This window comes from Ischnura elegans, chromosome 3 (assembly GCF_921293095.1).
Source record: "Ischnura elegans chromosome 3, ioIscEleg1.1, whole genome shotgun sequence".
In the NCBI taxonomy this organism is placed as follows: Eukaryota; Metazoa; Arthropoda; class Insecta; order Odonata; family Coenagrionidae; genus Ischnura; species Ischnura elegans.
Window position 1 is genome coordinate 114,604,122 of NC_060248.1, and position 12,412 is coordinate 114,616,533.

At 37.8% G+C, this 12,412-nt stretch overlaps 1 protein-coding gene across 2 annotated transcripts in view; it reads left to right on the plus strand.

The window, feature by feature from the left end:
• The window catches only part of LOC124156387 (cellular tumor antigen p53), a 74,645-nt gene extending 73,319 nt beyond the window's left edge, over positions 1 to 1,326 (plus strand). The window contains exons 6-7 of one of the 2 annotated variants that reach the window (XM_046530916.1): positions 817 to 938; positions 1,208 to 1,326. In XM_046530916.1, coding sequence (XP_046386872.1) covers positions 817 to 938; positions 1,208 to 1,226 — 141 coding nt within the window. In that variant the 3' untranslated portion in view covers positions 1,227 to 1,326. The remainder of the gene's footprint in view (positions 1 to 816; positions 939 to 1,207) is intronic. The other variant, XM_046530917.1, reaches the window with a different exon arrangement.
• The last annotated feature ends 11,086 nt before the right edge of the window (positions 1,327 to 12,412 follow it).

Below are 12,412 nucleotides of genomic sequence, written 5' to 3' on the forward strand. Positions count from 1 at the left end.
TTTTGCTAACGATAGGTGACGTCATGTGAAATAGCACTGTCATTGCTGCGTTTGCACTCATGGCATATGTCGTGTTTTTTAAATTGGTTGTTAATCTGCGGCCGATGATTGTTACGTGATCAATATTTCTACCTAAAATGGCGTATCAATAGACCGTGAATTTGACGACATTCAGACCTTGAAAACCTGAAAAAAAACGTGAATTTTATAATTTAGTTAGAGTGGGAACCCTGAGTTTTTTATGATATTTTTCACTCAATACAGTAAACTTGTTATTATCTGAGCTAATGATTGGGGAAGTTGGCATAAATAATCAGCAAACATGGATAATGCAAAGTTTCACTTTATTTCTTGTAATGTTTGTGGCGTGCGATCATGCCATTGCACAACAGCGGTTCTAGGAAACCAGGGCTTATGGCAAACTGTCTATGCGGGCAAGTGCATGCCTTTGACTCATGCGATGTCTACTTCCTTTGTCTCTACTTCCACTTCCCCCATTGACTTCACTTCTACTCTTCCCTTCCTCTCTCCAGTTTGACCTCGACTAGTCGCAAAGTAAAAATGTCCGAGTGCGACGAAGTCTCTGGTTCCCTTGGGCAGCAAGTATTTAACTGCATGTGAGGCCATGGCAATAATTGTGCATTTGCGATTCGAAAGGGAGAAGATAACATTTTTCTTAACTTACAATAGGGTAGTTTCCTTCATCAAAGAAAATGGAAAGGCATTGATTGCGATTCGTTACCCACCATTAGTGTATGTCCATGAAAAAGCTTAAACTGAGTTAATTAATTTATCCTTTGCTTTTATTTTCATTAGGTCACTGGGACCCAGCATTACATAGAAGTATTAAAGCATTTAATAATGCTAAAAACCTATGAATGGGTGGAAACTAGCTCTCCTGAGGCACAAGAATCGAAGGAAGAGTATGAAAAGATGTTGTAAGTATACATATTTCTCTTGGAAAATTATTACAATATTGTGTGTTTACAGGCATTCTAAATTCTCGATGAATTTTATCATCAAAATGTAACAATTATTGTATTATTGCCATTCCAACATCAAATTTTCCATTTTCTTTTTTCTATTTGATGTTTTATGCTGGTTTGTGGAGTTACAAAACTTAGTCTGATATCTTTGTGGTACATGATTATATTCCACCTTGTTCTTACTCTTGTTGATACTTATTCATTATTTTTTTATTTTCCAGGGAAATGGCATTGAAGTGAAGCTCATTCTGGTTTTGTTGTAACTTTTTATTCAATTATTCATTTTTTACCTTTATAATTTTATAAGATATGAATTTATAAAATTATGTATTTTATATTTTCAAATATATGAATATATATTGCATTGATGTGTGTATTTGGTTCCATTTAACCTTGGAAATGTATTTGTAGGGATACTGTGGGCAACATATCGCAGTAAGGCTCACATTATCTTATGCTCAATTAACCACTCATTGGATTTTATGTTCTTGTCCCTATGCCCTTTGCATATCTGGCAGCATAATCCACCTTGTCCTTTAAAGATTGTAATTCATCAATTAACGTTATTGTTAGATACTACGAGGGTAGTTCAATAAGTCCTTAGAATCTCCAAGAAATTGCTCTTGTAGTATAAAAAATTAATGTTGACTACAAAGTGGCACTCGTGACTAGTCAGCTGTATTTATCCCATAGTTTCATTGTTGTTGCTGATTACATTGAATAACTTTCATTTGTTTATAAAAATTGAAATAATTGAGTTTTGTGCAGTGATCAAAAACTTGTTTTTGAAAGAGTTAACGCCGAAAGGTATCAAAGCTAACTTGATGAAGATTATGGAAGATCTGCTCCTGTGTTTGAAACTTTGAAACATTACCGTACATCCAAAAAAATGGGCATTGTTCCGGATACTCTGTGGAAGTGTCTACTCCCCAAAATGATTGAAAAAATCCATGATATGGTTTTAAGTGCTAGATAAATCGAAGTGCGCGATAAAGGTAAGGCAATGGGCATATCGTAACGCTCAATTTCTTCAATTTGGCACGAAAATTTGGGTGTGAAAAAAATATTGGCAAGATTGCTGCTGTGTTTTCTCATATTAGAGAATAAACGCAATTGTGTGGTCAACTCAAAGGTTGTTTTGATGCTTTTCCTTCGCAATCCTGAGGATTTTCTGCATCAACTTATAACTTTTGATGAAATATGGATTCATCACTACTCTGCAGAGACTAATAAACAGGGACAACAATGGAATTTTGAAGATGAACGGGCTTCAAAGCAGGCGAAGATGTTAAAATGGAGCAGTCAAGTCATGGCAACGATATTTTGGAATGTATGCAGAATTATTGACATCGAATGATTGGAAAAGGGAAAAAAGATAACAAGAGTATTATGCATTTTTATTGGACCTGTTGATGGTGGAAATCAAAAAAGCACCCTCATTTGAAGCAGAAAAATTTCTTCCTCCAATAAGGCAATGCACGGTTGAACACCTGTTCCGAGTCAACGGCCAAAATAACATAATTTATGTTTCAATTATTACAAAATTCACTGTATCGATCAGATTTTGTCTCCGGTGACTCTCTAATTTCATAACTTGAAGAAATGGCTTTGCAGACAAGGTTTTCATCTAAGGAGGAGATCATTGCCTAAACCAATGCCTATTTTGAGGAGATCCCGAAATTCTACTTTCTGGACAGCCTAAAATGCTTGGAATAGTGCTTACAAAATTTTATATGGCTGAAAGAAGACTATAATGAAATATATACCCAATATAATTTGTTTTTATACCTTTTTCTAAAGACTTATTATACGACCCTCGTATACTGCTGTAGCATATTGATGGAGTGGATATCATCCTTGGACTCATCAACTGAGAATTGGAGAGAAATCATCGTTTACCTCTAATCAATCAGCTAACCTATATATCTACCGTCTATATATGGTCTACCCTATGTATTTACCGACCTTCCGCAACCCGGTGGACGCACTCGGTGGCTTTAATCTCAGCTGCAAGCCTTCTTAACCTGTTCCAAATATTTTGTTTGGGGTTTTCCTTTTCCGTTTTTTCCATCCATTTGTCTCTTGACGATTGTCTTTATCAGGCCATCATTTCTCGAGATGTGGTCTATTAGTTTGTTCCGTGTTCTTATTAAGGTTTTCATGAGGCTTCTCTCCTACTCTTCTTAGGACTACCTCATTACTAACTCAGTCGATCCATTTGATCCTCATCATTCTTCTGTGGGACACATTTCAAAGGTCTCTATCCATGCTTTTTCCACTGCTGTCATTGTCTATTTCACTTCCTTATAGAAGCATAGGTATTTCAAATGTAGGTTCATATAAATTGTTTCTTTACTTACATGTTAAACTTTCCCGCTGTAAGCAGGTCTCTCTTGTGGTAGAATGCTCTCTTCACTTGGGCTATTCTGCTGATAATGTCTTTCTTGCTCCTCCCATTGCTAGTTATCCTGCATCCCAAAATAACAGAATTCAACCATTACCAGTGTTTGTGTCCTTATTTTAACGTTAGTCTTGGCTTCCTCTCTTCTGCTGCATACATCTTGGTTTTCTTTGCGTTTATTTTCGGTTGATTTACCCATATTAACTAGAATATTTTTATGATGAATATTATTTTCTTGTTTTTCCTCAATACACGAAGCTAATCAAAATATGAAATTACTACGGAAATCATCATGTCCACTTTCTTGGTCTTGTATCTTGAATGAGGAAAATCATGCATTTTTGCCATTTTCAAATGCTACAAAACATCATTGATCCCTCGATAACACTAGCTGTATAGAATTCGTCCTCCTCTACCGGTTTTTGATTACCTATTTTAATGTTAGTCTTGAATTCTCTTCTGCTGCATCCTAACATCTTTGTTTTATTTGTGTTTGAAGAATCTGAGCTTGTCCCGGTGAATAGCATGGATGAAAGCTTTCTCGGGTTTCCAACCAGGTCAGGGTCTGCATGGTGTCGGCCGACGTTTCGTTGGGAGACTTTCCCAACATCCTTGGGGCTGATGATGCCGATGTCGCTGTGTTTCGATATTTATACCCTCCTCCTTCACCTTGGTGGTCCGTGTTTGGTTCGGGATTTTTCCTCCTTTCTCGTCCTATTTATTGCCAGGTTCCAAGCGCTACTTAGTTGCTGTCCTCGATCTCTATTGATGTTGTTTGGGTAAAGACGGATCTCTACTGCTTCTTTGGTAATATGGTCCCAATAACCTCTAGTCCTATCGAGTTGGGTAGTTTCTTCCCAGTGGCTGTTGTGGTTTTCCTGGGCACAGTGTTCTGCAGTGGTGGATTTTTCTAATTGACCGAGTCGGAGCTGGCATCGATGCTCCTTCACCCTGGTCTCAATGGTCCTCTCCGTCTCTCCAATATGCACTTTACCTCATTCGCATGGAATGCGGCAAATGCAGGCTGTTTTGAGACCAATAGGGTCCTTGGCTCAGACTAACTGATCCTGGAGTTTACCAGGAGCAAGGTGAATGGAACGAATATGGTGTTTAAAAAGAATCCTTACTATCTTTCCTGAGACGGTGAAAACATTTGGCAGGATGGCTTTTGATGCTGGAGGCCGTTCTTCATATGGTCCAACTTCTTTATCTTGTCTGAAGGCCTTTTTAAGGGTCCTATGGACTTGGAAGTGGCTGTATCTGTTGTCTATGAAGGTCTTCAGCAGATGTTTCAATTCTCTTTGTAAATTATCCTTGTTGGAGATCTTTTTGTTGACATTTGTAATTTTCAGTTGTGTTTTGTCTCTGTTGGTTGGTTACCAAGATTGTTTATTGATCTGTATTTGTTAACAATCCTTATGTGTGTGAAGTTAAAATACGGTACTACTAAAACTTTTAAAATATGAAGAGTTATTGCATTTAATTCATTTACAACTACCAGTGCTTTCCAATAAAATACCAACAGAGGTTATGGGCCCAGCACTGGTAAATTATAAGAAGTAAGTGAAGTCTTCATAATGTCGTCTGACGCATCCGGTATATCGTCTCACATTAAGCCGTTGTGTGGGCGTGAAGGATATCCAACTTGGAAATTTAAGCTGAAGGCGTATTTAATAGATCAAAACTTGTGGCATGCTGTTGATGGATACCCAAATGATGATCATACTGATACTGCTTCAAAGTCCAGGAAGGATGAGCGTGCCCTAGCTAAGATTTGTTTGTGCGTGGACGATTCCGCTATCATACATGTAAGAAGATGCAAAACAGCTGCTGAAGCATGGAAAGTTCTTGCCGATGCATATGAAGATAAGGGTTTTGCCCGGAGACTTAACCTTCAAAAGACTTTGTACCGGTTATCCCTCGGAGATTATACGTCCATTGAAGAGTACCTAACTGCCGTAATGGATACCGCTCAGAAGCTTGCTGATATTGGGAAGGAGATTCCTGATGAGGATTTAGTTGCTATTTTGCTTGGAGGTCTTCCTTCACATTACGACCCCCTAGTAATGGCACTCGAGAATTCAGGAGTTGAAGTAACGGTGAACATGGTGAAAACTAAACTCTTAAATGAAATGTCCAAAAATGATGGTGCAACTGAGACTGCATTTGCATCCAATGCGTCTCGAACTATTCCGAAGAAAAAGAAGTTCCCTAAACGCAACAACTCTCAAGATGGTATCGTCTGCTATGGATGCAACCAACCCGGCCATAAAAAACCAGACTGTCCAAACAAGACCAAGACAACGGCACAGACATCGAGTTCAACCCACAAGCAGCTACACAAGAAACAATACACTTTATTCTCGGATTTAGGTGTTGGTGGTTGTGCTCAAAGCAATAAAAATGATTGGTTTGTGGATTCCGGGGCAACTGCCCATATGACTCCTCATAAAGATATTCTGTTCAATGTTAAAAGTAACTCTGGTTTGGAGATTGTGTGTGCTGATAAACGTAAGTTGCAGAGTGACAGTATAGGTGATGTCATGATTCACAAAAGTAATAACAACAACAGTATTAGTAGTATTTCTGAAGTTGTTCATGTGCCTAATCTTGCTACAAATCTTATATCTGTGTCAAAATGTGTTTCAAAAGGTTTTGTTGTAGTATTAGATTGTAGTATTTCAGGGAATGTTTTAATGACTGCTCTTCCCAGTAACGGGTTATATAAGATAGAGTCACAGGTAGCAGAAAAGTCCCTGGCTGCTACAACTAACCCTTCTCAGCAAACTCTTTGGCATTGGAGGTTGGGACATCTCTGCCGCTATGGTATGAATCTACTGAGAAATGGATTAGCTGATGGAGTTGATTACGCCCCTGAGGAAAATAGAACTGTATGTACTGCATGTCTAGAAGGGAAACAGAGTCGAGAACCTTTTCTTAAAATCAAAAGTAAAAGGGCGACTAAATGCCTAGAGTTGATTCATTCTGACCTCTGTGGACCATTCAGTGTAAAATCATTAGAAGGAAATAAGTATTTACTTGTATTTATAGACGATTACTCTAGAATGATATTTACCTATTTCATTAAAACAAAAGATCAAGTTAGAGTAAAGTTTCAAGAGTTTAAAAACCTCATGGAAAAGCAAACTGGCCAGAAAATTAAAATTTTACGATCAGATAATGGTTCTGAGTATGTTAATAGGGAATTCTCAGATTATCTTAAGTCAGAAGGAATTATTCACCAGACTTCCATACCCCGTACTCCTCAGCAAAATGGTGTTGCTGAAAGGGGAAACAGAAGCATTGTGGAGAAGGCTCGTTCCATGTTGCATAGTGCCAGACTACCTAAGTCATTTTGGGAAGAAGCTGTGAGAACTGCTACGTATCTCAAGAATAAATCACCTCATAGATCCGTTACAGGAATGACTCCAGAAGAAAAATGGACAGGTGAGCGTCCCAACTTGACACACTTAAGAGTATTTGGCTGCCGAGCTTTTGTACATATTCCAAAGGAGGAACGCAAGAAGTGGGATAGCAAAAGCAAGGAACATATATTTGTAGGATATAGTGAGAATAAGAAAGCTTACAAATTTAGGGATCTTTCTAATTATATGAAGGTAGTCCATGCTAGAGATGTTGTGTTTTTAGAAAATAATTTTTCCGGTGAGAGCAGTACTGATGCTCAAATTCCTTTGGATTCTTACAATGAAAATGCAGATTCAACAAAAGATGAAGCTGCGGCTGCTGTTAAAATTCTTTTGGATTCTCCTTGTGAAAATGCAGACTCAACAGAAGATAAAGCTGGGACTAATGTTCAAGAAACTGCTAAGAGTCCTAGATATCCTCAAAGGGTACGTAACAAGAAACAATTTCCTGATCATGTTGTTTTACAAGCAAAAAATTTCTTTGACAAAGAACCTACCACATTTGAAGAGGCTATGCAAAGTGAAGACAAAGAGCATTGGATGAAAGCAATGATGGAGGAATTAGAGTGTCTTAGAAAAAATGAAACTTGGAAGCTAGTGCGAGTTGCAAATAAAAGTGTAATACCATGTAAATGGGTTTACAAATTGAAAAGAGACAATGGTGGTAAGATCATCAAGTACAAAGCTCGTTTAGTTGCTAAAGGTTTTGCTCAAACTCATGGTATAGACTTTGAAGAAACTTTTTCTCCGGTAGTCAGAGGTTCAACTATCCGTTTGCTGTTGGCTATGGCAGCAGAACTGAATCTTGATGTTGAACATCTGGATGTCGAAACTGCTTTTTTAAATGCCACTTTAGATGAAACCATCTATATGACACAACCAGAAGGTTTCATAGCTGTAGGTGAAGAGAAGAAGGTTTGTCTATTACAGAAGTCTATTTATGGACTCAAGCAGGCTAGTCGTGCTTGGAACAAAACAGTTCACAAGTTATTGTATGAGATAGGGTATATTAAATCAAAACATGAACCCTGTGTCTACTTTAAACATATTGGAACTAAAATAGTTATTATTACATTATATGTTGATGATTTCTTTATATTCTCCAATGATGAGAAAGAAAAGAAGAAATTGAAGGAAGAATTGAAGAAGAGATTTGTCATTAAGGATCTTGGCAAGATCAAACATGCCCTGGGAATGACTTTTACAAGAGATGAGAAGAGGGGAGTATTCAAGATAGACCAGAAACAATACATTAAAGATGCTTTAAAGAGTTTTGGCATGGAAGATTGTAAGATTGTTTCGACCCCAGTTGACGTTAGTCAAATGAAAGAGAAGGGTAAGGATATCATAGATGTCCCGTACCAGTCATTAATTGGAACTCTCATGTATCTCTCCGTCAACACGCGGCCAGATATTTCCTTCATTACTAGCTATCTCTCCCAGTTTAATAAGAAGCATACAGATATACACTGGAAGATGGCCAAGCGGGTACTTCGTTATCTAAAAGGTACTATGGAAATGGGACTCACATACAAATGCACTGGGAAGCCTATTTTTGGTTTTTCTGATGCAGATTTTGCAAATGATCTAAATGATAGGCATTCATACTCTGGATATGTTTTCACTTGTGCAGGTGGACCAGTCTCCTGGAGTAGTAGAAAACAAAAATGTGTTGCCCAATCGTCTTGTGAGGCAGAATATATTGCTCTTTCCGAGGCTACTAGAGAGGCTATTCATCTAAAACATCTTATTTCCGAATTATTTCAGGAACAAGAAATTATTACTATTTTTGAGGACAATCAGAGCGCTCTCAAGTTAGCAGAAAATCCTGTTTTCCATGATAGAATGAAGCATGTAGATGTGAAATACCATTTTGTTAGAGAACAAGTAGAAAACGGTAATATAAACGTAGATTTTCTCTCCACTGAGGAAATGACAGCTGACATACTTACCAAGGGCTTAAATCGTATAAAACATGAAAAATGTATGAGAGGTTTAGGCATGGTTTAAAAATAATTTTAAAAAAAAAAATTTGTAATTCATTTGATGGAAATGCTAAAGAGCTGTTTCAGCACATCTTCAATTACGGGGGGGTGTTGACATTTGTAATTTTCAGTTGTGTTTTGTCTCTGTTGGTTGGTTACCAAGATTGTTTATTGATCTGTATTTGTTAACAATCCTTATGTGTGTGAAGTTAAATACGGTACTACTAAAACTTTTAAAATATGAAGAGTTATTGCATTTAATTCATTTACAACTACCAGTGCTTTCCAATAAAATACCAACACTTTTTGGCCCTGTGAATTAATGAGGATAGGACTGCATTCTTCTGCGATGGATGATGATGACTTTTCCCATTTAAGTATGTATAGATCGGTATGAGTAGGCTTATGATATACTTTATGTCCCAGGGTTCCAGCTCCCTTGCGGCGGATGAGGATGTCCAGGAAGGGTAGCTCTCCGTTCGTTTCAGTCTCCATGGTGAAACGTACGTTGGGGTGACGGCTATTCATGTGGTCGACGAATGAGTGCAGGGTATCCATGGAATGGATCCATAGCACGGAATTGGGGCTCCCATGTCGTCTTCATCCACTTCCCTCTCGTTTTCGATAGCATTCGATCTCAGGCTGCTTCCTCTGTACAAATCCTCCTGATATTCATTCCATCTCTTCCCTTTGCTTTTGTTTTCAATCATTAGTTCTTAGTTGTCCCTAGGGGTATTACATCTTATGCCCCTTTCCTTAAAAGGATTCCTCCTATATGCGGCCTCTACTTTTCCATGCGCAAGATTTTGTTCGTCTTCACACATATTATTTTCTACGCTTCTCTAGCCTTCCTCGCTTTACTACATATCTCGTTCCTTATTCTCTTGTGACAATTCTGCCCTTCCTGTTTTCGCAGCCTTTGATTTTCTTCTTTCTTTAATGAGATCTAATACTTCCTGTATGATCCATGGTTTTATTCATAACGACTTTACTTTTGCCAAGAACTTCTTCAGCTGCTGCCTGCAGACCAATTCCAGTGGTTTTCCTATCCATTGATTTATTGGTGGAATCCTCCCCTGTTCTTTTTCCTACAGCTTCTTTAAAAGCCAGTTTGTTCTGATATCCATGCATGATTTTTCACATTTTTCGTGATCTTGAAAATTATCAGATACTAAAAATCTAAGGAATTCCGTAATTAGCTAGCTGTATATATGTAAAGGCCATTTTTCATGAGACATGGATATGTATGACCATTGTATCATGTGTGGTGAGGGGTAGTGAAAGTAAAATTTTGTAATGGCAAATTTTGTGCGTGAATTCACAAATGCATGATTGCTGGATGTCTATATAGCCCCAGGTCTAATTTTTCCTCGTGCCTCTTAAAGTGACTTGGGAAAAATGGCTTTAAAGCCTTTTTTTCCACTCGAATTCACACCATGAAACGTGATCGCTATACTTGCTTGCCAACGAGGAATGATACATTTACGTGTTGTACAAGGGATTATCTCCAAAAGCAGTGTTACTGTTGGACATTTTCCTTTCCCATCCGAGTGAGAGAATACTAACTTCAGATGACAGTTTCATAATCACCAAGTTTTTACTCCCAAACGTCACATATGTACTTCAACCATAGGATCAAGGCGTCATTGTATCAATAAAAAATTATATATGCAAAAATTATTTTCACCAGCAAAAGGCTTTGCCAGAAAAAATCTTCATGGGGGTTCATTAGTAGGGTGTACACATTTTGCAGGGTTGGAACCTCTCTCCCCAGTTGGCTTTGTTACCTGTAAAAGCCTTCTAATTATATTCTTCACATTTTTTTTCTTAAAGTTTGCCCTCATCATCTTGTTCACCAACAACCTATGCCTGAGACCTGATTTCATCCCTCATCTGGGTGGACCATACTTACTCTAAAGAATACATCTCTCTCTATAGCCAGCTCAGTGGTTTTCTGTTCTTACTCTGGGATTTTTGCTGACTTGGAAAACCTGGAATATTCAAGGAATTTGGGTCTGCTAGTAAAACTCAAGGAATTTGGCAAGTTTCCTGGAATAAACCTGCTTTTGTTGCTTCAGTGTCCACTGAAAACTGGCCCGACTCATTTAATTCTCGCTGTGCACCCAAAGCAGGCACCCAGGCCAAAGCAAAAAAATTAGCTCTCTTCCAATTATGTACTTTCCATCACGTGAATTTTCTGGGAGAGTATATGCTTACTTGATTATATTCACATGTTATTAACATTACATCTCATATTTCAAAAGTAGTTGACAGAACTGTTTCTGCACTTAATCTAATGTTGTCTTGGCCATTATTTTCCACATGTGTTTACACGTTCAGTGTGGAGCACATCAATTGATGTGGTCCCGTCCAAGCCGAGATACAGAGCACGTCAATGGACGTGCTCCGCTGATCGGGCCAGGAGCCCTTTCTCCGCTTCCGTATGTGACTAATACCGTAGAGCAAGGCCGTAGCCAGAAAATATTTTTGGGGGAGGCTTATGGAATAGTAGACAAGCATAAAATTACTTTTATAGGATAAATAAAATAGCGTATACGGTTAAATATACATATTTATTATAAACCCTTAAAGGAAAATATAAAAATATTATTATATAATTGAATTTAGCCTTCTAGCTTTCTTTGCAGCGAACAAATAAATTAACTCGTCGATGTCAAGTCTGCGGTCCCTCAGGAGGTTCATAAGTCATATCTATTTTTTTTTTCATTTCGGGGGGGGGGATCAATCCCCCTTGATCCCCCCCCTTGGCTTATGGCCTTGTCGTACAGTAAGTAAGAGTATACTCACTCTATACTAATATCCACTTCCGAGTCTTCTGATCGTATGTATGGCCTTCAGCAAGCTTCCCTCTTTCGACCCGTGTGCACAGTTTGTAAATAGCAGTATTTGAATGGATGTTACAGCACAGAAACCTCCCTCTATTTTCCTTTCTTATTTTAACGGCCGATTTTGACCACTTTAATGATAATCAGGCCCGTATTGAATGTGTAAATAAGTAATGGAATATACCTATACACGAATTATCAGATCTAATCTAATTGGGTAATAAATTCATTTTCCCTGCAAAATCTCAGGAAATTCATTTTTTTTAGGAGTGGTCATACTGTTACATTGGTGATGAAGTCTTCTCAGACTTTCAACCTTGTGAAGTTTTTCGTGGGCATCAATATTTCTAGGGTGTAGTTAATATTGTGTCAAGGGTGAGGATGGAAGACTCGTAAGCCTTCATCGCATTGATGCGTATAACAAATTTAACCAGGCTTTAATAAGTCTGAGAAGACTAGATCACCTGTGTTACTTGGAAAGCCTTCTCTCTAGTCTACTCTACACCGTAACATCCAAAAAGCCCATAAATTTATTTTCTTCTGCAACGTTCATCATTTTGCAGACACAATTTTCCTTGCCTCTTCACTATTTTGACCCTTTTCTGCATGATTTAAAGTTGGATTCTTGTGCCACAGTACATTTTTTTGCAATTCATTTTTTTTAGATAGGCCCTACGTAATAAAACTCAAAATTGAAACTAATTATGTGAAAGGAAAACGTAGAAGAAATTTTTGTGGTATAGTATATAAGTAGCTAAGGTTAATAAAG